Raw genomic sequence first — 27,935 nt, 5'->3', positions numbered from 1 at the left:
TTATTAAACAAGTAAGCTCCCTCAGCACAGGAATCATGTGTCTCCCACACTCTTCCCTGCTTCTGCCCCCTACTCTCCCTGCTGCCCTCCCTGTTTTGGACACTGAAGAGGAGATGGGGAGAATAAATGACACAGTAAGTGCCGAGTATACTGCACCCTTTCAAAAACAAGTTTGGAAAAAGTAATAGGGACGTTCTCCATCCGGAGGCAACTTTGAGGAGAGTTTTCTAGTTGCAAGTATTTAAAAAAACTGATTAATGGGAGACATTAACATAAAACTTATTTGTGTTTATCAAAGTTCTCCCTGCATGCATTCAAAGGCATCCTTTACATGCTAGAGAAAATGCTCTGGAGTAACGAGTGGTTTGTTGAATGTTCAAAGCAAAAAACCTGGCTCACACTGGCTATTTACTGAGCATCTACTCTGTGTCATACATCATGTGAAGCACGTTTCATGGCTTATCTCTAATCTTTACAGTAATCCTATATGACGGGCATTATTTTCCCTATGGAACAAATGAAGTAACTGAGGTTCAGAGATCTTAGGTACTTGTTCATGGTCATACAACTGGGAGTAAGAGGTGGAATTTAGACCTAGTAAAGTCTTTAAAAGCTATATTCTTTGTGCTGTATCATGCTGCCCCCAATGACAGCAATTTCACTATAAAGAAGGGTGACTGACAGGAAGGTGGGGAGGAGATCTGACAAAAATACATGTATAGAGCAGAAGACAGAGTTCTATCTCAGAGTTTTAGATGCACAGGAGCAAATTAATGAGCGACGTCCAATTGCACAACCCAAAATGCTAGGATGAGCTTTCCCCATTACTCTTCAGCTCTACATGTTCTAAGAATGTCCACACTACACAGAGGTACTGACAACCAAGCACAGTTTGGCAGTTTTTCTAGAATGCTTAGAACAGTGCCTTTAAGCCATTGCTGGTACCAAACCAGGCAGGTGATGAGGGTGACATGTTTCATATTTCTCTCATGCTTTCCAGACACTAAACTTTCTTGCACAACAGAGTGTCTTCCTGGAACATCTATAAAATATCTAATTCTTTAGAATTAGAAGGGATATCTTATAGATGTGGAAACTGAGGTCAGAAGACTTCAACGACTGTCCAGTATCCCGTAGCTGGATGCTGGCCTGGACAAAATTCTGATCCCCCTTCCTCATCCAGTAAGTTTTCTCCGCAGCAGCCCCTCAGGGCCTCCCATTAATCGCTTGACCACCTAGGGTTCCTTTTCTAAGGAAACGATCTTGGTGTACATGTATCTCAACCCCGCATGTGGTACTCTGGATGAAAAGTCCTGTTCTGGGGCTAAATAAAGGGTATTGAGACAAATTTACAAACAAGTGTAATATAAGCACAAAAGTCACTGTCTGCTTTCATAAAGCATGAATTGAGTGGAAATGAGACTAATTCAACTTGCTTCCTTTCATAATTCCTCTTCCAAACAAATAACCAATCCTGTGGCCAACAGATAGCCATCAGTCCCACTAACAAGTCTGCAAAGACCCTGGACACAGACTCCTCGTTCACAGAGATAAGAACTACTTCAAGGACATAAGTGTGTCAGAAAAATTTTTTGACTTCCTTGAAATACCACAAAAATAAATCAAGAGAGGAGGAAATTAGATTTTAAGGTCATATTCAAATATGAAGGGGAAAGCAGGAAAAGCAATCCTTACACACATGCGTGCGCACGTGCGCGTGCGCACACACACACACACACATACACACACACCCCTTTCTGATCAAGCTCCATCACCATAAACCTAGTTAAAGTTCTGCCGTCTGATATTTTTAATTTAGTCTGCCTGAGCCAAGTAGGTTTCTGCAATTCCAGACATCTAGGCTGAAGGGCAAAGGGCAAAGGGAAACTTTCAAAAGCAGGCCAGTAGCCAAGGGCATCACATCTAGGAGGCTCCCTTAGCAACACACAACTGTCTCCTCAAGAGAAGACACCGCCATCTTTGCAAGGGATTATGGATGTTCTTGTTTTCACAACTAACAGCAGGACTTTTCCCCCCTGTATTATTTTCCCGGTCATTCTCCTAAAAGTTATCACATCCCATAATTTAAGTCTCTCTAATCCCAGTGTGGTTTCCTCCATCCCAAAGTATAACATGGGAGTTAACAAATAAAATAATGTGTGGTACTAAGTTCCTGGCAAATAGAAACTGCTTTGTAACGTTTGGTTATGAATTACTATTCAAGCCACTACAGACTTGGTTCCTAACTATGGGCAAGTCACTCTTTTTGCCTTAATTACTTCCCTTATAAAATTTTAATAACAACAGTGACCTACTTCACATTTCTATTGTGAAGGACAATAAAAACTATTAGATAAAAACTTTTAAAGGCTTATTCCTAATTAAGAATCATGCCACCTACTGGCTCTCAATATCTGAAGAGACGCTTTGGCTATCAAGGTCAGTGTCCCCCAAACAGAACACAGGCAGGCCGTGGCCCGCCAGGAAGCCTGCAGCTCCTGGGGTGACCGGCCCACTTTCCTGCCCCATGTGCCTTCTCCAAACCTCCCAAGCCCTGGGGATGGCGCTGCACTGGGAGCTCAGCCCTAGCGCCTAAGTCAAACAAGGTAAACAACATTCAAAAAAAAAAAAAAAAAAGCGCAGGCCAATGTCACAATCGCTGCGAGGTTTTAAAACCTTCACACCTGTGAGGAGAAGGCGCTGTGGCAGCCCGCGCTCCGTGGGGAAGGCCGTTCGTGCGGGAGCAGAATCTCACAGCTTTCCACTCCTTATATGTGCAAGTGCAAGCCCTCACCCGCAGCACTCTGTACTCACCCAGAGGTACATCATGTCAGACCCGGCTGCTCTAACTCAGCGGCCAGTTGATCGTGGACTGCAGAAAGGCCCTTCAGTGGACTGGAGGAAAGGAGGTGCCAGAATGGGGGGCCGAAGTGCAGGGTGGGGAGAACCCCCCCCAGAATCACTTGAGTTTAAAAATCTAAAACGACCGGTCTCCTCCCCCCTCCTCCCGCCTCTCCAGCTGACTGTTCTGTTGTTCTCTCCTCCCTCTCTCCCTCCCTCCCTCTCCCTCTCTCTCTCCCTCTCTCTCTCTGGGAGTTCCCAGCCCCGTGTGTCTGAACCCAAGTGTACAGCACACTCTCTGTGTATCTGCCTTCAGGGACTCTCTCTGTGTCATTCTACTTCGAGAAACACAATCATCGCTCACAAAGACTACTGCAAAAGGCAGGGATGGGTGGGGTTCCTAATAAACTACCAGCACTGGTTTCTAGTAGCTGGACAACTAGAATAAGACGGCTTCTTTAAATGTGAATGGAGCAATCAGAAAACCTCTGCCCTCCAAGTTCAAGGGGAGTGAGCCCAGGCTGCCCTCTGCCTCAGTTCTCCTGGAGCCCCATGCAGAAGCCAAGCTTGCTCAGAGCCTACGTTCCCTCCTTGCTAGGTCAGCCTTGCGCCACAATCCTGTAAGAACTATCAGTCTACCAGTCATAATTCTGACTCTTAGAAGATTTGAACATGGGGAAAATTTCAAATAAGCTTCACAAGGTTTTCGTCTTTTTTATTACTACTGCCCTAGTTCAAATCAACAGAGCCTCTCCTGTTGCAGATTCTTTACCAGGCATGGGGATGGGGCAGGGCACAAAACCTGGGCTTGAAATCTGGCCTATAATTACTGTCACCATGGCCTGGGGCAAGTTATTTAACCTGTCGAGGCCTCTGTTTCCTGAAGCAAAAACCGGGTATAAAACTCCCTTTGGAGGTGCTTAGATCAAGCGGTAACACTATGTAAACTGTCTCCATGTCCCTGGTGGCCATGATTTCTAACCAAATTCAGATCAGACATTTACTGAGTTTCTCCTGTATGCCAGGCATATTTTTGTTTACTGAGTTTCTCCTGTATGCCAGGCATATTTTTGTTTACTGAGTCTCTCCTATATGCCAGGCATATTTTTGGCCATTATGTTCAGTGGTGAACGACACGAATTATCCAGTCACCTGTCCTGGTGGTTTCTCTACCATAGGCCAATGCTCTTTCCTTAATTCCCTCCCCATTTTTCCATGTTCAAATCCAAAACCCATCCTAGCTGGAAGTGACATCTCCTCCTCTGAAAGCTTGGTGTTTGTAAAGTGGCATTCACCAACCCTGCCAGTTATATCACAGGTACTTACCTGTACCTACCAATCTTACCCCCTTTATTCACATTTTTCGGGTACAGTTCATCTTTTTTGAGCTATGGCATCTTTGCACAGTACCTTGCACACAGTAGGTGCACAATACATTCTCAGAGGGTTGTGTGTCTTGAGGAATATTTAATCCTTTAACTCCTTAAAGGAAAAACAAAATGAAACAAAAACAAGAGGTCTTCCGCCTTTCAGCTGCCTCAGGGCTCTGTTCCCCTCAAACATGTTGAAACAGCTCTCTCCTGCTCATAAAATCTCCAAGTACGGTCTGCGAGTCTCACAGTCAAGGCAGGCCCGGCACAGGTACTAAGCACCTTCCCCTTCCTGTATAATGCTTCCGGCTGCAGAGAGAGCACCATCTTAGTTTGCTGTGGTGGAGCGTCTTTTCCCCTCAGAGTAGAAGTGAATCACCTGTTCTCTTCCACACTAAACATGCGCTTTCTCCTTGCCCCTCCTCCCACCTCAGACTCCCACTCATTTAAACCTGGAGAGGCAGGGCAAGTATTCCTCTCAGCCTCACCCAAATCTTTTCTTTTTCTTTATGCAGAACTTCTTTGCATCTTCTGAAGTCAGGAATACCTCCGTTCCAGTACAAAACAGAAGAAAGAACTTCCAAATCTACAAGAGAGACAACCTTCTCTCTAAAATGGGAAAACAAATCTCGCTTTCTATAAACTGCTGCTTGGCATCTGTTATATAATCAATGTTCATAGGCAACTCTCCGCTCTAATCTCACAGCACATGCCCTAAATCATGTCACCAGACTTTCCTATACTCCATTCTAAACAACTACATTAAAATCACGCCGTGAAGAGATTATAGTCATTTCAAATTCTTTGAAGACACAAAATTGCAGGGGGCTTCCCTGGTGGCTCAGATGGTAAAGAAGCTGCCTGCAATGCAGGAGACTTGGCTTCCATCCCTGGGTCAGAAGATCCTTTGGAGGAGGGTATGGCAGCCCACTCCAGTATTCTTGCCTGAAGAATCTCATGGACAGGAGATTAGCAGGCTACCCACAGGAGCCTAGAGGGCTACAGCCCATGGGGTCACAAAGAATCGGACATGACTAAGCCAATGGTTAGGACTCTGTGGTTTTACTGCTGTGGGCCTGGGTTTGATCCCTGGTCAGGGAACTAAGATCCCACAAGCTTTGCAGTGCACCCAAGGGAAAAGAATAAAAAAAAAAAAAACTCGTTAATACTCATTCTTAATCAAGCATCAAAAACAAATTCAGTAAAATATTACTGTCATTTTATGGTTTTATCTTTTAATCAAATTTGGGATGGTATAATGGTACCCCGTTCTCCTGGATCAAAGCAGGAGGAAAACAGAGAAATGAGATCCCTGAAATGAAATAAGAAAAGATTAAATACATCACAAAAACCTATGAACTACCTCCAAAACTTCCATGAGTGGAATCACTGTAAACTTCTTTGGAGCCTCAGGAAATTCATAAACTTCTACTCTCAATGCACGTCTTCCTTTTTTGATCATAATCTTAATAATCAGGTGAACAGTCTGTTCTATGTGTTTTCTTCACATTAAAAACAAACAAAAACCCTTCAAAAACCCACAGGCAAAAGAAGTGGATCATGCTCCTGCACGTCCACATTTCCCTAATCTTAAAAAAAAAAAAAAAGGGAAAAAAGGAAACAAAGAGGTAGGAGAAAACAAAATACTTTCCAATCAAGTCAAATAAGCTCTGCTTTATCGCTATGCAGGATTCAGATTAAGAGACACAAATGTGTAACAACTGCACATGATGAAGACCCTCTCAAAAGGATCCCAGTCTTACACACAGGATGAGGACGCACGTATGCCTCCTTCTATCAGGAGAACACTTTATCAGGCTACATAACGGTTCTCTGAAGCTTATCAGCCTCTATATTAGTTTGGAGGAAAGAATGTGTGAATTAAAGCATCAGAGAAGGCACTCTTCTCGGGAGGGCCCACAGAGGAAGTCTGGCATGATTGCTTCTGGGAAAGAAAAATCAGATTATCTGGGATAGCAATATGGGTGCTGCCAGTAATTCTAACCTGATAATGCATCTTGAATTCCTGCTTCTGAAAGCACTGGATGTTGTAATGTGAAGAGTCTGGTGGTACTGACTCTTTCTGACTCTGCCTCAAAGTCTAACAATTAAAGAGGCTGCATTTTTTATTTTTTATTTTTTTAAAAAATTTTATTTTATATTGGAGTATAGCCGATTAACAATGTTGTGGTAGTTTAAAGTGGACAGCAAAGGCACTCAACCATACATATACATGTATCCATTCTCCTCCAACCTCCCCTTCCATCCAAGCTGCCGAATAACATTGAGCAGAGTTCCTTGTGCTACACAGTAGGACCCTGTTGGTTATTCATTTTTAAATATGAGACTGCATGTTTTATGCCAGTATTTCTGTTGGTGTAAAAGGCTGATGTGGCAAAGTGCGTACAGCTGGAGAACCGACACAATTTTGCAAAAATATTTCTGAGAAGTCAGACACTGAAAATTTTTCTAAAGCAATATGAAGCAACCCTCTCTACATTATTTCTACTCCTTTCACTTCCAGGATCTGCAGAGATAACACAGACTCACCACAGCAATGAGCTATAGAAATGGGCCATATGAAGTCCAACTGAATTTGACTCAAAAAAAAAAGTTTAAAGAATGGGGCTCTTTTAACCTCATTTCCTCTCAGCTTAAAATAGCAAGGATTCCCACAGGGCAGTTCTCTAATAGAATCTTGCTACTCAAAATGTGACCCATGGACCAGCATCAGCAGCATCGGGGTCAACTGGGAGCTTCCCGGATAAGGAAGAATCTCCAGCACCATCCGAGATTTACAGAGTTAACATCAACATTATGACAAAAGCCACAGCTGGGTCACAAGCACACTGAAGTCCGAGGTGCTAGTCCTCATGCAATAGCACAGACTTACGCAGGGCAGGATGGCCGTGGCTGTCACTTTCCAGGGACGGCATCTAAACCACTCTGGAGCACTAACTGGAGACAGAGTGTTGCATCATCGCCTGCTGATTTCAGTGTAATACCACCTGTGCCGTGCTCAGTCGTGTCCCCCTCTTTATGACCCCAAGGACTGTAGCCAGGCTCTTCTGTCCATGGGATTTCTCAGGCAAGAATACTGGAGTGGGTTGCCATTTCCTTCTCTAGGGGATCTTTCTGACCTGGCATAGAACCCTTGCCTCTTGCATCTCTTGTACTGGCAGGCAGATTCTTTACCACTGCACCACCTGGGAAGCCCCCATAATGCCACCAACAGCTACTATTTGCTGAGAACATACTATGTGCCAGAACTCTCCTTGCATCATCTCACTGCATCTTCATGCCATCTCTGTAAGGAAGGCCCTACTTTATCTTTTTCACACATGGAAGAAAAGTGGGGCTTAAAGTGGCTAAACACTTTGCCCATGGTCTCACAACCAGTGAGTAAAGGTGCCACAAGTTAAACATAAATTTGTAAGACTCCAAGATCAGTCCTGTACTACACTTTTTCACTGATAAAATCAAATCTGCCAAGACTGCCAAGATCACAGGAAAATTTTCCCTGGATAACACCCTTGTGCTCTTATCTCTGCTCAATACCAAGACTTCAAACAATAAAGGACAGAGACAAGGCTTGGAACCCAGTGAACACACACTGTGAGTGAGTTTCCGAAGGCTGTGGCTCTGGTTGAGTGCTGCTGCTATGACAGGTGTCATTACAAGAATGGTTCTGGAAACCTCCTCTGATCTGTGGTTACCTTCTATAATGTCTGGGGAACTCCAGGTGCACACATAGAGAAAAGGGACGTCCCTTTTTCACCTCTTGGAAAAGTTACCAGCAAATAGATGTCAGAGCTCTGACTGCCAGGTTTAGGGAACCCAGAGTGATCATCCCTAAAAGATGAAAAATGAACACTATCTTAAGAGCTGTGTTCTTCCTCATTGTGTTTCAATCATATTCTCAAATAACCTCCCATCCTTCCAACCAACTTGCTCTGGTATCCCCTCCACTACAAGCTCTGATCTCCTCAATGACCTGTTCATTATCTATCTACCTCAGTCCTGTCTTTTTTTTTTTTTTTTTTTTTTTACGTAGACCATTTTTAAAGTCTTTATTGAATTTGTTATAATGTTGTTACTGTTTTTATGTTTTGGTTTTTTGGCCACAAGGCATATGGGATCTTACCTGCCTGACCAGGGATTGAACTGGCACCTCTTGTGTTGGAAGGCAAAGTCTTATCCACTGGACCACTAGGGAAATCTCTCCATTTCCTGTCTTCTACTCCCTCGTACGTCCAGCGCTGACTCTGTGGTCCATGATTATAATCCCTCCCTTGCAAATATCCTCAATCATTTGCCCACTCCATCACTGGCATATAGCAAAACTCGAACCCTGGTTAAATACAAGTATCTGCCTTCTCTGTTCCTGTTCCCAACCAGCTAAATGTTGCCAGAGAAAAGTCACATGACCAAGCTGACTGACTTCACTATATACTCATGATCACAAACCTCAACTGGGCCCTTGTCGATGCCGAACAGTCCTACCAAAGCTGCCCCAGAAGCTTTCTCACTCTCCAAAATGACTGTTTATTACTTTCTCCTGAAACCTACTTCATTCTTTCCCCACAACTCAGCCATCGGCTGTTGCTCTATTGAAGTACTTCACTTTAAAAGAGAAGCATTCAGTCTCATCTGTCCACCAAATCCACAATCCTACCTAGAAACGCATGCACCTCCTCCTCCTTACATCCTGTTACAACGACAGAAGTGTGCCTCGCATCAAAGGCCTGTTTCACTACTTGGGCTCACATCCCATCTGCCAGCACCCATGTAAGAACCAGGCTGCTCTGTTAATCACCTCCTCTCTCCTGCCTCATAACTCTCTCCCCTTTCCACTCATTGTCAGGCCAGCAATAAACATATGTCCATCTTCAGAAAACCTCCCCTCTGCCCTCACACACTGACAGGGAAAGTGTACGTTGGCAGCATCACTCTGGGAGTCTGTTTGGCCAGAATCTGTTTCAGATTCTGAAACTTTCATGGCATGTAGCTCAGCAATTCCACCTCCAAGTAACCTATCTTAGAAAACCCTCACAAGTGTAGAAGGAAGTTTGCTGTAGCAATCTAAGAGCAAAAACCTTAAAAAAAAAAAAAAAAGAAAGAAAGAAAAGTCTGATAGTAGGCAACTGACTAACTGAATCAAGGTGCAAAAATCCTCTGTGGGCCCTTCACCTCCCCCCAGCCACTCTCTCCTTTTCCCTGCTTCCTACTTCACAGTGAGTGAAAGTCTCTCAGTCGTGTCTGACTCCTTGCGACCCCATGGACTGTCCATGGAATTCTTCAGGCCAGAATACTGGAGTGGGTAGCCTTTCCCTTCTCCAGGGGATCTTCCCAACCCAGGGATCGAACCCAGGTCTCCTGCATTGCAAGCAGATTCTTTACCAGCTGAGCCACAAGGGAAGCCCAAGAATACTGGAGTGGGTAGCCTATCCCTTCACGAGATCTTCCTGACCCAGGAATCGAACCAGGGTCTCCTGCATTGCAGGCGGATTCTTTACCAACTGAGCTATCAGGAAAGTCCAACTTCACAGTATATCTTCTCATAAAAAAGTATCTATACCTGCTTCCACTTCTTCACCTCTTATTTCTTCAGTCTTCTCAAAATAAAGTTTCCAAGCCCTCCACTCCATTAAACCAATTGGTCAATGGCAACTGTTGGGTTGGCCAAAAAGTTCATTCTAGTTTCTGAACCATCTTATAGAAAAACCCAAACAAACTTTGTGGCCAATCCAATACATCCATGCTACTCAACCTATTGGACGTTTTGCTGTCATCAACTTAAGTGACCTCTTCAACAGAGTTGGCAACCTTCTTAAAACATTCTCTTCTGCTAGTTTCCAAGATGTTACAATCCTGTTTTTTTCTCAGCATCGATGATTACTTCTGCTCAGCCTCTTTTTCAGCTTTTCCATTAATAGACCTTTAAAAAGGAAGTGTTTCCTGGGGCTCAATCCTGAGTCACCCTTTTCTTTTTGAGTTCTCCCAACTTATCCCACTGCTTCAAATACCATCACGCTGCTGCTGCTGCTGCTAAGTCGCTTCAGTCATGTCTGACTCTGTGCGACCCCAAAGACGGCAGCCCACCAGGCTCCCCCGTCCCTGGCATTCTCCAGGCAAGAACACCGGAGTGGGTTGCCATTTTCTTCTCCAATGCATGAAAGTGAAAGGTGAAAGTGAAGTCACTCAGTCGTGTCTGACTCTTAGCGACCCCATGGATTGCAGCCTACCAGGCTCCTCCGTCCATGGGATTTTCCAACCAAGAGTACTGGAGTGGGGTGCCATTGCCTTCTCCAACCATCACGCTAGTAATTACCAAGTTAGAGCCCTATACTAGAACTCTTCTCTGCTGCAATATGACTACTTAGCTGCCTCACAAGGATGTGCAACAAAACTCTCCCCAAACTGGGCTCTTAAACACCACCACTTACTGCCACCCTTGAAACTGGTATGTCCTTGGTGTTCCCTACCTCCATAGGTGGTACTACCTGGCAATTACGGAAGTGAGAGACCCTCCCTTTATCTCTCACCCCTCACCATGTTGTGTGTGTCTGACTCGTCTTGATCTCCACTCTACCACCGGAACCTAAGTTCCAATCACTTCTTTCTGGAACATCACAGGAGTTCTGCCACTTTCACTGCTGCTCTTCTTCAAAACACTCATCACATAGTAGCCAGAGGGACTTTCTAACCCAATCATATCACGCCTTTGATTCTGCAGCTTCATGTTATGCTTAATTTTTTTCTATCTGAAGTCCTTATAATGGCTCTGAAGGTGCTACATGATTTATTTGCTAACTGCCCACCTCGCCAACCTCATTTCATATCATTACATCCACTTCAGTCACTATGCTCTAAATACACTGATCCTGTGCCAGTTCCTCAGAAAGTCTATCCCTCTCCTGAGCACCTTTTAGTCCCTTTATCCCGTTCTTGAAATCCTTTCTCATGCTGCCTTCATTCTCCGTAAGGCTGGCTACTTCTTATCGTTCAGATCTCAGCTTAAATAATACCTCCTCAACTAATGTTCTCCAGATCACTCTCTCTAGCTGGAAGGCCTTCCCCACAGCCCTTATTCTCTATATCACTGTACTCTGTTTATTTTCTTCCTAATAGTTACCAAAATCCATAATTAGTTAATATACTCATTTGTTTTCTTATTTGCTACAGATTTCTCCATTAGAAAGTAATATTTTTCGTATACAGAATACAACTGAGATCTTCTGCTATGGGTCATTTTATTCTTTGACTTTTTGCTAGGGAAGGTCAAAGTTATTTGTAGGAGTTTCTGGCACTCTGGTTAGGCAAGTGTCTAACCAAGTCCTATAAATAAAATTAGAGCGCAACTAATATCACCCTAGTTACCAAGAGGACTCAAAGTCTTATCACAGCTGCAAACCATAAACACAGGCCAGCACCAATGGCTTTAGAATGTTACAGCTTGAAATAACCACAACATTAACATGAAATGCAATTTCAATTTAATTATTTACCTTAAGCTAATTTGAGTTGTTGTTGTTCGGGCACTCTGTTGCTGCTGCTGAGTCGCGTCAGTCGTGTCCGACTCTGTGCGACCCCATAGACGGCAGCCCACCAGGCTCCCCTGTCTCTGGGATTCTCCAGGCAAGAACACTGGAGTGGGTTGCCATTTCCTTCTCCAATGCATGAAAGTGAAAAGTGAAAGTGAAGTCGCTCAGTCCTGTCCAACTCTTTGCGACCCCATGGACTGTAGCCTACCAGGCTCCTCCGTCCATGGGATTTCCCAGGCAAGAGTAGTGGAGTGGGGTGCCACTGCCTTCTCCGTTCGGTCACTCAGTCATGCCCAACTCTTTGCGACCCCATGGACTGCAGCACGCCAGGATTCTCTGTCCTTCACCATCTCCTGGAGCTTGTTCAAACTCATGTCCACTGAGTCAGCGATGCCATCCAACCATCTCGCCCTCTGTCATTCCCTTTTCCTCCTGCCTTCAATCTTTCCCAGCATCAGGGTCTTTTCTAATGAGTCAGCTCTTTGCATCAGGTGGTCAAAGTATTGGAGCTTGAGCTTCACCATCAGTCCTCCTAGTGAATATTCAGGATTGATTTCCTTTAGGATTGACTGGTTTGATCTCCTTGCAGTCCAAGGGACTCTCAAGAGTCTTCTTCAACACCACAGCTCAAAAGCATCAATTCTTCGGTGCTCAGCATTCTTTATGGTCCAACTCTCACACCCATACATGACTACTAGAAAAACCATAACTTTGACAATACGGACCTTTGTGGGCAAAATAATGTCTCTGCTTTTTAATTCGCTGTCTAGGTTTGTCATAGTTTTTCTTCAAAGGAGCAAGCGTCTTTAATTTTGTGGCTGCAGTCACCATCTGCAGTGATTTTGGAGCCCAAGAAAATAAAGTCTGTCACTGTTTCCATTGTTTCCCCATCTACTTACCACCAAGTGATGGGACTGGAATGCTATGATCTTTGTTTTTTGAATGTTAGGTTTTAAGTCAGCATTTTCCACTTTCCTCTTTCACTTTCATCAAGAGGCTCTTTAATTCCTCTTTGCTTTCTGCCATAAGGGTGGTGTCATCTGCATATCTGAGTATCTAATCTGAGTATTACATTCTCAATCGCCTTCTTTCCAATACTATAAGTATGCATTTTGCTCAGTACAATAAAATAACTGCATCCCAACCCAAGATTTCCTATAATCAAGCCCATCATTAATTATTTAGTCTAGAACCATACATCCAACACAGCAGCCACTAGTCATGTGTGGCTATTTGATTTTAATGAAGATTAAAATTTCTGTTCTCCAGTCTCACTTGCCTCAAGTCTCAACTGTTCAAGAGCCACAAGAGCCTAGTGGTTACTAATAACGGACAGGGCAGATATAAAACCTCTCCATCATCACAGATCCACTGGACAGAGCTATTCTACAACATGGTAATAATTAGGAAACCAAGTGAAAGTTGCTTAGTTGTGTTGGACTCTTTGCGACCCCATGGACTGTAGCCCACCCAGCTCCTCTGTCCATGGGATTCTCCAGCCCAGAATACTGGAATGGGTTGCCATTTCCTTCTCCAGGGAATCTTCCCGACCCAGGGATCGAACCCAGGTCCCCTGCATTGCAGGCAGATTCTTTACCATCTGAGCCACCAAAGGCCCTCTAAATATCCTGAATATCGAAATGCTCATGCACTTTTACCAGCAGGAAAGCTCTGCCAGGCCTTCTTTTAATCTTTTTTTTTTTTTTTAATTTTAGAAATATTTCTGTCCTGATTATCTGGCTACTTACCCACTGAACATTTAAAAAGCAAATTAGGAAAGGGAACTAAGAAATAGTAGAGAATAAGTACCAGAGGAAAGAGAAATATTATGTGAGAGGCAGCCATATCAGGTGCAAGAGACCAAGAGAAAAAAAAATCTAAAAAGCAGATAAGTTATCAAAAAGCAGACATATTAAAATAAGGTCATTTAGGAAGGCAAAAACCATGAAAAGCTCTTAGATATCACTCTTTTTCAGTCATAAGTAATAACTGATGTTGACAACTGTGTTAAAACCATTAAGAAAAGTATAAATGTTAGAAAAAACTGTAGTTAAGTAATAAATTTTAGAAGGACTAAACTCTATAGCTAAGTAATACATTTAAGAAGGACTTACTTCCAAAATAAATAATTCTTAAACATCCTGATGCTTAAAGAAGGGAAAATCCCCTCAGCTAGTTGGAATACTCGACCACTAAAAATAACTCATTTCTAAAATATTCTGCATAGTCAAATTCAATCAAAGAGTTCGGTTTAACCAATATGAACGAACGTTGCTTACAGAGCAGGTACAGACGTAAGAACAAGACAAGGTTCTTCTGTTAATGAATTATGGTTCACCCAGACAATGGGGCACTATATAGCCTTGCGGGGTGGAGAAGGGACATGGCATCTCTTCGGGTGATAAACGAAAGGTTCAGAACAATGTATAGCACAGTTGCACTGAATTTCTTTCTTTTTTTAAAGTAGGAACTATATACAAAAGGGAAGACATCCATTGCTTCTAGGGGAAAGACACTGGGGAATCAAGGTAGGAACTGGGGAGCAACCATTCACCATATGGCCGTTTGGTACCTTTTGAGTACTGAATCATATAAATGTATTATTTGTCCAAAAAACATAAAATTTTAAATTAAAATAAGCAAGTTCTCTATCCCCAAGAAACGTATAATTTAATAGCTGATCCAGGCTTCAAAAAACTGAAGGAAAATTTACACTTTTTCCTTTACTAATGACTAGACACCTAAATATTTAACACTTTATTTTATGCTTACTAAAATGCTCACTTTATACTATTTGTAGTCCCAAAAAACTGGTTTCAAAAAACTTAAGTTGAACTTAAATGGAAATTTCAATGATCCTTTTTATCTTCTACTAACTTAAAAAAAAAAGTGTTTAAATAAAGGTATATACATCTCAAGGGAAAAATCACTTTATTGGACAACACAGCAAAGACTGACTGAAGAGGTCCCAAGGAAGCTACAGAATGGTCTTCTGCACCATATGGGAGGTAAAGTCATGTCATTCTGACGGTCCCCGAGGTTGAGAATGCTAGTGGTTTCCCAATATCCTTTCTTCCTCAGTAACAAAACCCTAGTTTTCATCCGAGGATTAATACACACACCCTCCAAGAAAGGGCTGTATCTCCCAACCTCCGCTGCTGCTAGGTGTGGCCATAGGCTAAGTTCTGGCCAATGAGATATGAGTAGCAATGTTATATGGGACTTTTTGGAAGGTTTGTTAAGTAGGGGAGGGGAGCTCTTTTCCTCCTCTCAACTGCTCCATGGAAATGCAGGAATGATGGCTGGAGCTGTAGCAACCATCTGGGTCACATCCTACAGGCAGAGAAGCAAAGAGCAGTGAGGATCCTGGATCCTTGATAACCACTGAGCGCTACACCAGCCCTGAGCTGCCTACTTCCAGACTCTGTTTTCATCAAAGACAAAGTCTTGTTTAAGCCACTTTGGGGTAAGGGGAAAGGAGGAGGGGGATTCTGTTGCATGTAGCTGAACTTAATCCTAAGTGATACCTTTAACAATTATTTTACTATAACTTTACAAATCAAAGTTCAACGTCACAGAAAGCTCTATACACATTAATAGTGTACACGCCTCACGACAAAGACAGACTGCAAAGAATCCTGAAATGTCTAGGCTGAAAGTCTCAGCCAAAAGTCAACTTGTCTATCCCCACATTTGCTACTTTAAGCAGTTTTACTATTTACTGAATGTCAGCTTTGCCTAGTCTTCTCATAGGATACTAAAACTAATAGATGCTTCTTACTAATTTCAAATATACTCACAGGAAGAGAACAAACCATCCAGAGGCGTCAGAGACTGGCTGACAGGCAGCTAGATGCCAAGTATTTGCTGCACAATTTAAAGGACTACAGTCAGGATAAGGACAGTGTGAGAAACAAACTTGGACAGCTTGAAGGATTTTTTGTTCCCCAGAAGGGATACCAAAGGTATGGCTGATTCATATGTTCTCCTGCTCTGAATGGCCATAGCCAAGCAGCTTTAACTAAGCAGTAAGATTTCTAAAGAATTAGAACTACTCTATCTTTCCTAGGTGATAACACTTATCATCTATTTATGCCCATTTATGAGTCTGAATGAGTCTGAATATATAGCTAGGGTTTGAGGGAATTTTGGACTAGCAGAAACGAAATAACACTATCTTCTGAGAAGGCAACCTACCTAATAATCCACACTAAACTGGACCAGACCATTTAATTTCAGATCTAACTGATGGATGGCTTCAATATCCAAGTTCTCTCAACAGTTAGTATGCATCAACCTCTATAAATTTATTTTCAGGCTATGACTACATTTTTAATAACATAAATGAGTTCAGTGGGACTTACTTTAATCACTTCTGAAACACAGTTTATTTTTAGTAAATATAATAGTCCCCCACATGGGAAGCTACAACCACGCCAAAAATGTCCTAAGAGGAGATAAAATCCTATTTATAGGCCTATCAGTTGCTCCTTGCTTAGGTTGTAACATAGTTTCCACTTTAAGCCTGATATGACCTCCCCTGACTTCTCTGGTCTCTAATGTTCTTTTCATCCTGAAGTTTCTCACATTTATCTTTATCTCCACAGGGTACTTAAATTAAGCTACTATGGAGTAGGGGGAGGGAAAAGGAAGAAACTTCATTCCCTACACCTTCTCCCGCCTCAGAGTTTTAGGTAAGTTTCGGGAACCTAAAAAAGGAAAAAGAAGAGCTCTTCCCTGGGTGGGCTTTGTGGAGGGACCCTCATAAATATGCAGCAGTCATCAAGGACAAGGCCACCGTGAGCCAGGCACACAGCAAACAGGCCTACTGATGTCTCTGTCTGTGCAGGACTCAGCTTGAAGTCTTCCAACTTTTAAAAACCCAACAAGAGTAAATGGCAAGGGATTTCTAATATAGAGAATACTGCATTAAAAAGCTAAGGGGCAGAGGGCAGGGGGGCGGGGGGATGCTAACCTGGGAACCAAAATATAAGAGACTTAAATTTTTTTTCCCTAAAAATGCAGTTTCTGCAGGGATTAAACTGTTGTTGTTGTTTACATCGGCTGTTGTCACCTTTACGCTCCCCATTTAGAATGCTAACTGTGGAGTCTTCCTTCCCCAGTCTCTGGCTACAGTTCCATCAATAATGTTAGGATACTTACCTTAATTCAGTGAACCATTTCCATTTCCTTGTCACTGAAAGTGACCAAAAAACCTCAAAAAAACAAAAAACCTCATCTCACCCCAGCTCTGCCCCATTGCACACCCTGGATGAAACTGTAAAGGAACTCCGTCTTTACTACTCTGGCAAACCCTACCCCTTTCATCTCAGAACCCCAGTAAAATCTGCTGTCCCTAGTTCATTTATTTTTAAAATATTCTTAAACATATACTGCCTTTCATTATTAAGTATATGTTTATATGTCTTGTTTCCTAAATAAGACTGTAAATTCCACTCCACTATGAGATCCTTAAAGGTATGTCTTATTCATCTCAGAATCATCAGTGTTATGCCAAGCAACTGGCATATAGCAGACACACAAGTAAATGCTGCTGAAACATTTGTTAGGCTGATATGGATGGCAGAGACTGTGTAGTGAATATACGTCTTTTGTGTGAATCTCTCGTTGCACTCAACTGGCAAAGCCCAACATCACTGTGGCAGAACGAAATCATAAGCAATTCTTGAAAAGAGTTAGGGTGAAGCAAATGGCCATTGAGTAACACCAACCCATCTTCCACTGGATTCTCAACACCATCTTAAGGTGCTCAAAGAGATGGTAGACACAGGCTGTACCAAATGATAGAGCAAATGACAAATTCCTTACCCCAAGAAAATTTTGCTTTTCTCCATCTACTCACATACAATTCATCCTCTAAGGTCCTCCTCTTCCTGTGCACCCCAAACCACAGTGAAACCCCTAACTCTCTGGAATCTGATGATGAACAGCCACCAATTTAGCATTTTCACTTAGAATTAGATGTGATGGATTTAAATTTTATTAAAAATAATTAAAACATTAATAAAAGTTACCTGATTATAAAAGTTGGCAAAGACCAGAAACTACTTCCCTCAATTTTTTTTTTTCCTAACTGTGAAGTTTGTCATCTAAAAGGGTACATCTCTTTTAAAAAAAAAGCATACGGATTTTCTGGGGTGATCAGAGCTGAGGAATGGGCGTGGATAATTAAATCAACTCTCAAGATCATCTTCCAGAAGCAGCATGGTACTGAAGAGACAGCTTAGGTTTAGAAATGAAACAGATCTGGAATCAAAGTGCCAAATCAGTCACTGTGACCTGAGCAAGTACTATAACCACTCTTAACTGTTTCTTCATCTATGCTGCTGCTAAGTCGCTTCAGTTGTGTCCGACTCTGTGTGACCCCATAGACGGTAGCCCACCAGGCTCCCCGTCCCTGGGATTCTCCAGGAAAGAACACTGGAGTGGGTTGCCATTTCCTTCTCCAATGCATGAAAGCGAAAAGTGAAAGTGAAGTCGCTCAGTCGTGTCCGACACTTAGCAACCCCATGGACTGCAGCCTAGCAGGCTCCTCCGTCCATGGGATTTTCCAGGCAAGAGTACTGGAGTGGGGTGCCACTGCCTTCTCCGTCTTCATCTATGAGTACACATTTATCATGAAAATTAGAAATTATGTGCATAAAACACCTGGATCAGTGCCTGGCTTCATAATTTACAACTGTTAACAGACTTGCTTGTGGTCATTTTTCTTAACCCACAACAAAAATAAAAAATGCCTCCTTAACAAATCTGACATTTTAGGGTTACTACCGTAATTTATTTCAAATCAGCAGCAATAATCAATAGAAACACACCTAAAGAAAGCTATTTTCTCTGTGGATTTAAAAGTATTCAATTAAACTGCAGGAAGAGAAACACAGCATGTTTCATGAGGCAAGATGTCCCCTAGCCAGATAGCTAGAATAATTTATAAGAAACTACACTGAAAACCAAGCCCTCGGATAGAGGAAGCTCCTGACAGGGCTATATGTATCACAGTGATTCCAGGTAGGGGTAAACGCAATAGTGTGTCTCTAGCTCACAGAAAAGCTTTGAATAAAGGGGATTTAAAAAAATCTCCTCAAAATTTCACCCTTCCTTAAACCAGAGATCCTTATCCGACTATCAAAACACAAGGCAAAGAGAAAAAGGAAATATTAATACCTATATCTGCCTGAGGAAAGGGACTGCTGAGGAGGCAGGAGATGCTGGCCCTAATCAGGAGTCCCCAAACTCTGGGATCTACTGCCTGATGATCTGAGGTGGAGCCGATGTAATAATACTCAAGTGTACAATAAATATAATGCATTTGAATCATCCTGAAACCATCCCCCCACCCTCATCCATAGAAAAGTGTCTTCCATGAAACCAGTCCCTGATGTCAAAAACGTTGGGGACTGCTGCTGTAAAGGATGAGGACTTCCCTGTGATGCAAAGAGAAAACTGATGGCTGCACCATTTTCTTTTGCTGCTTTCAGGAGATGGCAGAAATGTCATCATTTCTGAAAAGTTATTCACCTGCTCTACTAACAGGGATGTGGAAAGGGAGACAGTAGTCCCTCTACAGGGCAGAACAAGAAGCTATTAAGGAGTTAAAACTATCAGAGTATTAGAGTGAAAATGCTAGAAGGACTTTGAGGGCCTTTCGAGCCAACCCAGTGGCATGGAGGAAAGTGTGGGCATTAGAGCCAGATGAGCCTTCTAGCTATTTGACCTTGGGCAAGTTGGACGGACTCTAGCCTTCACTCTTCTCATCTATGAAACTGGGTGAACAGCACTTGCCCTGCAGAGGGCAAACTATAAAAAAACAAACTGCTGCAAAATAGGCACTCAGCACAGGTTAAATGCTTTCCCCCAGACCTCAGGCTGGTGACTTGTATATACTATGTCATACATGTTCATCCTGTCCTCCTTTCCCTCTAACTTAGCAGAAAGGGGATCAAGTCCAAGTAGGGAAAGTAACTTGCCCAAGGTCATGCTGCTGGTTTTTGGCAGAACTAGGGCTTCAAAAACCAGCTTCTTCAAGCTCAAAGCACTGCACTGTGCCTCACTAGGAGCCTTCCCTTGGGGACTGGGTAAGCTTACTTAACATTAGATGGGCTCAGAGAGGCATGGCGAACAACAGAACGAGCTAACTGCAATGGTAGGAGCTCACTGCAAGTCAGACACCCAGGAGTTAAACATCCTGCCAGCGAAGGCTCCGGAGAACTGCTGCTGGGCACACTCTTCTGGGAGGAGGCCCGAGAGGCCCTGAAATCCATTCCTTGGCGTGATTGGTTGGTTCCCAGAGGGGTGGGGAAGAGGGAAGGAGAGAAGAATGTCACTCGATCCCCACGGGTAAACAGCAGCAGGAGCATCTGCTCAGGTTTTCAACTAAAACTGTGAAATATTTCTTAACAGTTGACCACCAAACTCGGAAGACTGGGACCTCTGACCTTCACGAACAATCCCGTTCTTGTTCTCCAACGACCAAATCCTCAGTGATACAGTCTGGATGAACAAATGCAAAGACAGCTGACCATTTCTCTAGCACAATCTTAGCACCCGGTGCTCACACTAGATGCTGGAAATCACCGGCCACCCTCCCCCCTGCCCGCCCGCCCTTATAGAGAGAACAGAGCCTGCTCCATGCTACTCAAACTCTGGAGTGTTACATTCCCTCCTCTGAATTCCTCTCCTTCTTCTTTAAGAGAATCCCCCTCCTTTGTAAAAAGGCTATCTTATTGCAAGATGCAACCTCTCTCTAATTGTGTTAGCACACATGTGCAAAGCAAACAGAAGGGAGGGTCTGGGGAGAGAGAAACCCAACACCGTGCCAAACCCACTGGGAAGTCTGCCCGAGTTATTAAGCCAGGACGGGGCCACTTAACTGAATTGGTTGAGGCGATGCCCTTCAATCCTGGCTGCATTATTCCCCCCAGGGAGAATGCAGGAAGGGCTGTCTCCTCCAAACCTTATTATCCCAACAACTCTCTGCCTCTCAGAAGTTTCTCTCTCCCATTTTAGGATATATACAGAATGTTTACATTATGAGCAGAGAAAGAGAGAAAGCCCCTCAACCCTAGAGTCCCTATGGGGACTCCACAGGACTGCACTATGAGCTGCTGAAAACTGAATTCCCTTTGTTCTTAGGTGAACCACAACTAAATCCTCAGGTCCCAAAGACTAACGGGGCGTGGGGGCAGGACTCAAGAACTGAAGAGAAAGCCTCCTGTTGAATGCCTAAAATAGGAGGACCTTTAAGAAGCCAAGTCAGTCCAGGGAACAACCGGTGCCCATCTGAGTGGCCCAGGGAACCAAGACTAGGCCCACCCTAAGCAATCTGGAACTGCTGAGCAGGCCCATGTCTCAGGAACGACCTGAAACCACTGTGGACTTAAAGAGCAAGGATTCCTCCACACTGGGCCAAAGTAAGCCAGCTTCAGGAAGTGGCCGAGGATCCTGAAGTCTGCCCTTTGTTCCTATCCTGTAATCCCCAAGCCAAATCTAATCTAAACTGTGCTCCGAATGCCCTTTGCGAACACAGATATCTCATTTCTAAGTCCCAGGGAGCACAAGTGACTCAGCTCTTTCTTGCAGGAATGTTCAGCAAATTAACTACTCAAGAAGGTTCCGCATGGTTACTAAAAACATAAGCTTTGGTGTCAGACAGGGCTAGGTCTCGATACCTTTTCCCCATTTTCTAGCTAAATCTGTTTCTGCAGCTGTCAATATGGCTTCTGCCATCTCCTGACAGGGAGAGCTGTTGAGAACAAAGAGGAATTCAGGGTGTGTGTACATGAACACTGAGCGCAGTAGCATTCAATAAATAGTAGTTGTCACTATAACTTATTACCGAGGACCAGGAAACAACTTCCATAGAGAAGCTATGCTGCCAGCTGTCAGCTGTATTAGCCTTCCCGCACCTCACCAGTCATCAGAGGGTGGTCAACAGCGTGAGGATGCCAGAGATTATTTCTGACTATCTGTGGAGCACTGTGCAGGGGGAGCAGGGGAGAGAGTGAAGGACACAACCTCTCCTATGGAGCAGCTCCCGGCGCTGAGAGTGGACGTGACAGAGAGGAAGTGCTGGGGAGGAAGGGAAAGTTCACAGGGGCTCTCACGATGGGCCTGCTACTCAGCTTCTGTATGCCACTATGAGGGGGCTGCTTTCACTTCCAGTCCCAGCAGTTAGGGTCCGGCTGACTGCTGGCTCTATCAGGTCCCAGGCAGGGGGCCCTGGGAAGCGAGGCCCCTCCTACAGTTCCACACCAAGAGGAGATGAGGGGAGGGGGATGGTGGAGAAGGGTTTCAGTCTTTTCACGTGATGCAAGGTAAACATCACCCCAAGCATGGAGGCGGTAACCATGAGCCAACTACAAGACGACTGCTTGATGGGTTAGTGCAGCAGCATAGATGTATTTGGATGAACAGCCATGGGTCAGAAATTACAACCATGTGATCAGAAACATGTACACTCACTGGAGAGAGTACACAGGGAGGGCCAGAAGGGCTGCGTTCTTTGGGTCAGTGGCCCCCAAACTCATTACCCAGTGCTCTTGCACAGATTTCTACTATCCCAGTCCCCACCTGCCAAACTCTTGCACACACTTAAAAGCCCGAGCCGCAGATGTGTGGAGCAGGGCTGGGCCCCTCTCTGGTCAGGAAAGCACTCGGCCTTCAGGTAACAGCATGACACTGGGGAAGAGCACTGAGCTGAAAGCGAGGGCTCACACCACAGCCGCAGCTCTGCACTGGCTAGAGCTCTGAGAATGCAAGCCCTGGGACAGCTGTTCGGCTTCTCTCGGACTCAGTTTCCCCATCTGCAGTGCCAGGGCAAGGTGATGAAATCCTGCTCTGACATTCGAAGGACCTGAGTGCCACACTGGTGATCCCACCCCTGGGTTCCTGTCTCCATGTTAGGGCAGATGGGCCTTGGAAGAGCCAGGGTATTAAGACAAGGGAGTACAAGTTACTCTCTAAACTATCTGAAAGCTCAGACACAATATAAAGTTGGCCACAACTTCTCTGGAATTCAAACAGAGAAGTCTTAGAACTTAACAGTTCTGGCCCCAGCCATTCACTTTATGAGGTTAGGACACTCTGTTCTTGGATAGCAAGTCAGGAAAGAAAGCACAGAAGACAGCACCAGGACCACAGTCGGGTTACCTGGCACCTGGAAGGGCCCTCCAGAGACCACACTGAGAAGGGCGCAGAGGGGGCCTTTGGGTAGGTGTTCATTCTAGTAATACCGGCACGACAGTGGCTATTTCTGGCCAATGGATCAGGACCTGAAAGATGGGTGTAATCTCCACTGCACAAATCGTACAGTCAGAAATAACCTTGCAACTGCCAGCACTCAACACACTGGCGGCTCTTTAGAGAGGACTCTCTGGGGACCCAGAGCTGTAGTAACCAAGGGAAATGGATCGAGATTAGATCAGCAAAGGCCTCTCCATTTCCTCATGGGGTATTGTAGGGGCCAGTGACACCGCCCAATACACAAGATTTACACAATGAGCTCCCTGAATGCTGCACATGTCCAGGTCAGGCGAGCTGCCGCTGAGCAGCAAATGGCTCCTGGAGCAGCCAATGCCAAGTGTACTATTTACCTCTGCCTTTGGTTACAATTCCTCAAGGGGGCCTGAGAGGTTTGCTTTTCACAGTATTGCCTGTTTCATCCATTTTAAATTAGGAAGAATTATTTCTGGTTACTTAATTCCCTTTACTTGTCTCTTCCCAACATAAAAACATAAATAAGAGGTGGTATACCTATACAGTAGAAGTAAGAAACAGATTTAAGGGACTAGATCTGATAGATAGAGTGCCTGATGAACTATGGACGGAGGTTCGTGACACTGTACAGGAGACAGGGATCAAGACCATCCCCATGGAAAAAAAATGCAAAAAAGCAAAATGGCTGTCTGGAGAGGCCTTACAAATAGTTGTGAAAAGAAGAGAAGAGAAAAGCAAAGGAGAAAAGGAAAGATATAAGCATCTGAATGCAGAGTTCCAAAGAACAGCAAGGAGAGATAGGGAAGCCTTCCTCAGCGATCAATGCAAAGAAATAGAGGAAAACAACAGAATAGGAAAGACTAGAGATCTCTTCAAGAAAATCAGAGATACCAAGGGAACATTTCATGCAAAGATGGGCTCGATAAAGGACAGAGATGGTATGGACCTAACAGAAGCAGAAGATAGTAAGAAGAGGTGGCAAGAATACACAGAAGAACTGTACAAAAAAGATCTTCATGACCCAGATAATCACGATGGTGTGATCACTCACCTAGAGCCAGACATCCTGGAATGTGAAGTCAAGTGGGCCTTAGAAAGCATCACTAATAACAAAGCTAGTGGAGGTGATGGAATTCCAGTTGAGCTATTTCAAATCCTGGAAGATGATGCTGTGAAAGTGCTGCACTCAATATGCCAGCACATTTGGAAAACTCAGCCGTGGCCACAGGACTGCAAAAGGTCAGTTTTCATTCCAATCCCAAAGAAAGGCAATGCCAAAGAATGCTCAAACTACCACACAATTGCACTCATCTCACATGCTAGTAAAGTAATGCTCAAAATTCTCCAAGCCAGGCTTCAGCAATACATGAACCGTGAACTTCCAGATGTTCAAGCTGGTTTTAGAAAAGGCAGAGGAACCAGAGATCAAATTGCCAACATCTGCTGGATCATGGAAAAAGCAAGAGAGTTCCAGAAAAACATCTATTTCTGCTTTATTGACTATGCCAAAGCCCTTGACTGTGTGGATCACAACAAACTGTGGGAAATTCTGAAAGAGATGGGAATACCAGACCACCTGACCTGCCTCTTGAGAAACCTATATGCAGGTCAGGAAGCAACAGTTAGAACTGGACATGGAACAACAGACTGGTTCCAAATAGGAAAAGGAGTACGTCAAGGCTATATATTGTCACCCTGCTTATTTAACTTATATGCAGAGTACATCATGAGAAACGCTGGGCTGGAAGAAGCACAAGCTGGAATCAAGATTGCCGGGAGAAATATCAGCAACCTCAGATATGCAGATGACACTACCCTTATGGTAGAAAGTGAAGAGGAACTAAAGAGCCTCTTGATGAAAGTGAAAGTGGAGAGTGGAAAAGTTGGCTTAAAGCTCAACATTCAGAAAATGAAGATCACAGCATCTGGTCCTATCACTTCATGGAAAATAGATGGAGAAACAGTGGAAACAGTGCCAGACTTTATTTTTCTGGGCTCCAAAATAACTGCAGATGGTGACTGCAGCCATGAAATTAAAAGACGCTTACTCTTTGGAAGGAAAGTTATGACCAACCTAGATAGCATATTCAAAAGCAGAGACATTACTTTGCCAACAAAGGTCCCTCTATGGTCAAGGTTATGGGTTTTCCAGTGGTCATGTATGGATGTGAGAGTTGGACTGTGAAGAAAGCTGAGCGGGGAAGAGTTGATGCTTTTGAACTGTGGTGTTGGAGAAGACTCTTGAGAGTCCCTTGGACTGCAAGGAGATCCAACCAGTCCATCCTAAAGGAGATCAGTCCTGGGTGTTCTCTGGAAGGACTGATGCTAAAGCTGAAACTCCAATACTTTGGCCACCTCATGAGAAGAGTTGACTCATTGGAAAAGACTCTGATGCTGGGAGGAATTGGGGGCAGGAGGAGAAGGGGACGACAGAGGATGAGATGGCTGGATGGCATCACCGACTCGATGGACATGAGTTTGAGTGAACTCCAGGAGTTGGTGATGGACAGGGAGGCCTGGCGTGCTGCGATTCATGGGGTCGCAAAGAGTTGCACACGACTGAGCGACTGAACTGAACTGAACTGATACCCATATGATAGGATATTATTTAGTAACAAAAAAGAATGAAGTACTGATGTCTGCTATGACAAGGAGGAACTGGGAAACATCATGCTAAGTGAAAGGAGCCAGAAACATAGGACCGCGTACTCTACTGAGTCTATTTATAGGTAATATCCAGAACAGGAAAATCTGTAGAGACTGAAAGTAGACTAGTTGTTGCCTAGAGTTTGGGGGGCAAGGGAGACAGAGAGACTACGTAATGATGATTAAGAGGTACATGGTTTCTTTTTGGAGTGATGAAAACTCTGTGAATAAACCAAAAAAGACTTTGAATCGTACACTTTGAATGAGTGAATGGTAGAGTATCAAATTATATCTCAGTAAAGTTGGGGGAGCCTGGTGGGCTGTCGTCTCTGGGGTCCCACAGAGTCAGACACGACTGAAGCGACTTAGCAGCAGCAGCAGCAGCAAAGCTGATTTTTAAAGGTGCCTCAAAGGAATTAAAACTTCCTTCAGGAAGGGCCATTTCATGAGTGAGCTCTGACTCTCCCGACCATCACTGCTCCTTCCTATGAGTGGTTCATTTCACTAGTCCACACCACAGTACACGGCAGTATACAACACAGGCTTACACCTTCCCCGAGACAGCTGGGCGGGTGGTAGCTTTGCTGGATCTTCAAGTCTAATCCTGCTCTGTTATGACTTTAGTGTCCTTCCTCCCCCATCTACGTTCCCTCTGTCCCTGAAGAGATAGTGAAACTACTCCTCACCTCCCAGCAGTGGGTGATGATCTGCCACATCGTGAAAAAAGAATGAAGATAAATGATACTATAAAAGCACAAGTTTGGGAGTTTGATCAAATTTGGGTTCCAAAGGAAGCATCTGAACAAGTTACCTTAAGTCTCAATCTCAGGTTCCACTTCTGTAAAATGTGGGAAACACCACCTAATGTAGTGAATGCATATGGTTATTATAAAAATTAAATGGTAAAGTCTATATAAATGATTAATATGGTGCCTGGCACACAGATGGTGTGCAATAAATAATAACTGTTATTTATGAAAGCTTTATGCCAAGACTTCCCTTGAGGTCCAGTGGCTAAGACTCTGCACTTCCAATGCAGAGGGCAAGGGTTTGATCCCTGATTGGAGAAATAACAGCCCACATGCCACGTGGTGCAGCCAATAAATAAATAAATAAAAGCCTTATGCTTAGTTTTATCATGCTGTCACCTGGCAGATCAGCTTCTATATCAAAAAGGCAGTAATAAAAGTAGGCCACTGGCACTCTCAAAAGGCTTATAATCATTTTCCTGACTATTTGTTTAATCCACCGCACTCAACAGATCCCTAGTCCATTCCTACAACTTCTGTGTTTTTTACTTTAATTTTGTTTTCCTATTTCTGGGCTCAATTTAACCCATACATTAGGCTTATTATTGCCTCTCTAGTTCCATTTTCCCTCCTCAACTTTAGTCTGTATTTATCACTTTAAACACAATACTTTAAGGCACTCAGGGTAAACTATTTACCCAGAGTGGCACAGCACTTGGTATCCGTGTCGTGGTTGTTCAGTCGTTCAGTCATTTCTAACTCTTTAAGACTCCATGCACTACAGCACTCCAGGCTTCCCTGTCCTTCACTATCTCCTGGAGTTTGTTCTGATTCATGTCCATCACTGACTCAATGGACTCAGTATCCTAGTCCTCTTAAAAGCCTATAACAGGATCAAAACAACTTAAGACAGGCTTGAGAGAGAATTATGACAGAACCATAAAATGGAATACTAGGCAGCTATGTAAAACAATGCTATAGAAATATTTAATGACATGAAAAGATATTTACAATGGAGTAGGAAGACACTAGAAGCATATTACAAAGTTTGTACCAACGATGAGATTATTTAATTTTATAATGCATGTATATGCAAAAAGAGCTGCATAGAAATAAAAATAGAACAATAAACAATAGAAAGTTGAGATAAAGTTAATATATTCAGGCAATTTTATTTTATTCTTTTGGCCTACTGTATTTTCTAAATTTTCTTTGGTCAATGTATGTTTTTTTCCTGAGAAAAAGACTGACAAAAATATGAATTTAAACAACACAGAACTTCGCATTTTCTTAGCAGATGCTGCGGCACAGCTCTGGAGTCATAAAGACCAGGACCCAAATCCCTCCTCTACCACTGGCTGAAAGTCTCACCTCGGCAGTCACTGAGACTTCAGGGGGTGCAGTTACCTGGAAAATGAAGATGCACGCCCTAGCAAAGTGCTGGTACCTGGCCTTCAGCAGGCTCCATGTGCTTATTCTTTGGCAGTGGTCCTCAGCTTGAATGTGCATCAGAATCACCTGAAGAGCATGCGGAGCCACATGGCTGGGCC

At 43.7% G+C, this 27,935-nt stretch overlaps 1 protein-coding gene and 1 long non-coding RNA gene across 20 annotated transcripts in view; one reads left to right on the top strand and one right to left on the bottom strand.

Moving 5' to 3' along the window:
* The window catches only part of RBFOX2 (RNA binding fox-1 homolog 2), a 288,451-nt gene that overhangs the window by 147,219 nt on the left and 113,297 nt on the right, over nt 1-27,935 (bottom strand). The window contains exon 1 of one of the 19 annotated variants that reach the window (XM_055574507.1): nt 2,815-3,017. The exons of the other annotated variants lie outside the window; for them this stretch is intronic. Coding sequence (XP_055430482.1) covers nt 2,815-2,829 — 15 coding nt within the window. The 5' untranslated portion in view covers nt 2,830-3,017. Of the gene's footprint in view, nt 1-2,814; nt 3,018-27,935 lie in introns of those variants that run through there. 19 annotated transcript variants of the gene reach the window in all.
* On the top strand, nt 15,655-20,310 carry LOC129647404 (uncharacterized). Its single transcript, XR_008712310.1, has 3 exons — nt 15,655-15,720; nt 16,363-16,449; nt 20,177-20,310. It is a non-coding gene; the product is annotated as an uncharacterized LOC129647404 (long non-coding RNA).

Source organism: Bubalus kerabau, chromosome 1, assembly GCF_029407905.1.
Source record: "Bubalus kerabau isolate K-KA32 ecotype Philippines breed swamp buffalo chromosome 1, PCC_UOA_SB_1v2, whole genome shotgun sequence".
Classification (NCBI taxonomy): Eukaryota; Metazoa; Chordata; class Mammalia; order Artiodactyla; family Bovidae; genus Bubalus; species Bubalus kerabau.
Note: the sequence above shows the minus strand (reverse complement) of the source record. Positions and strands in the feature narration are given on the sequence as shown.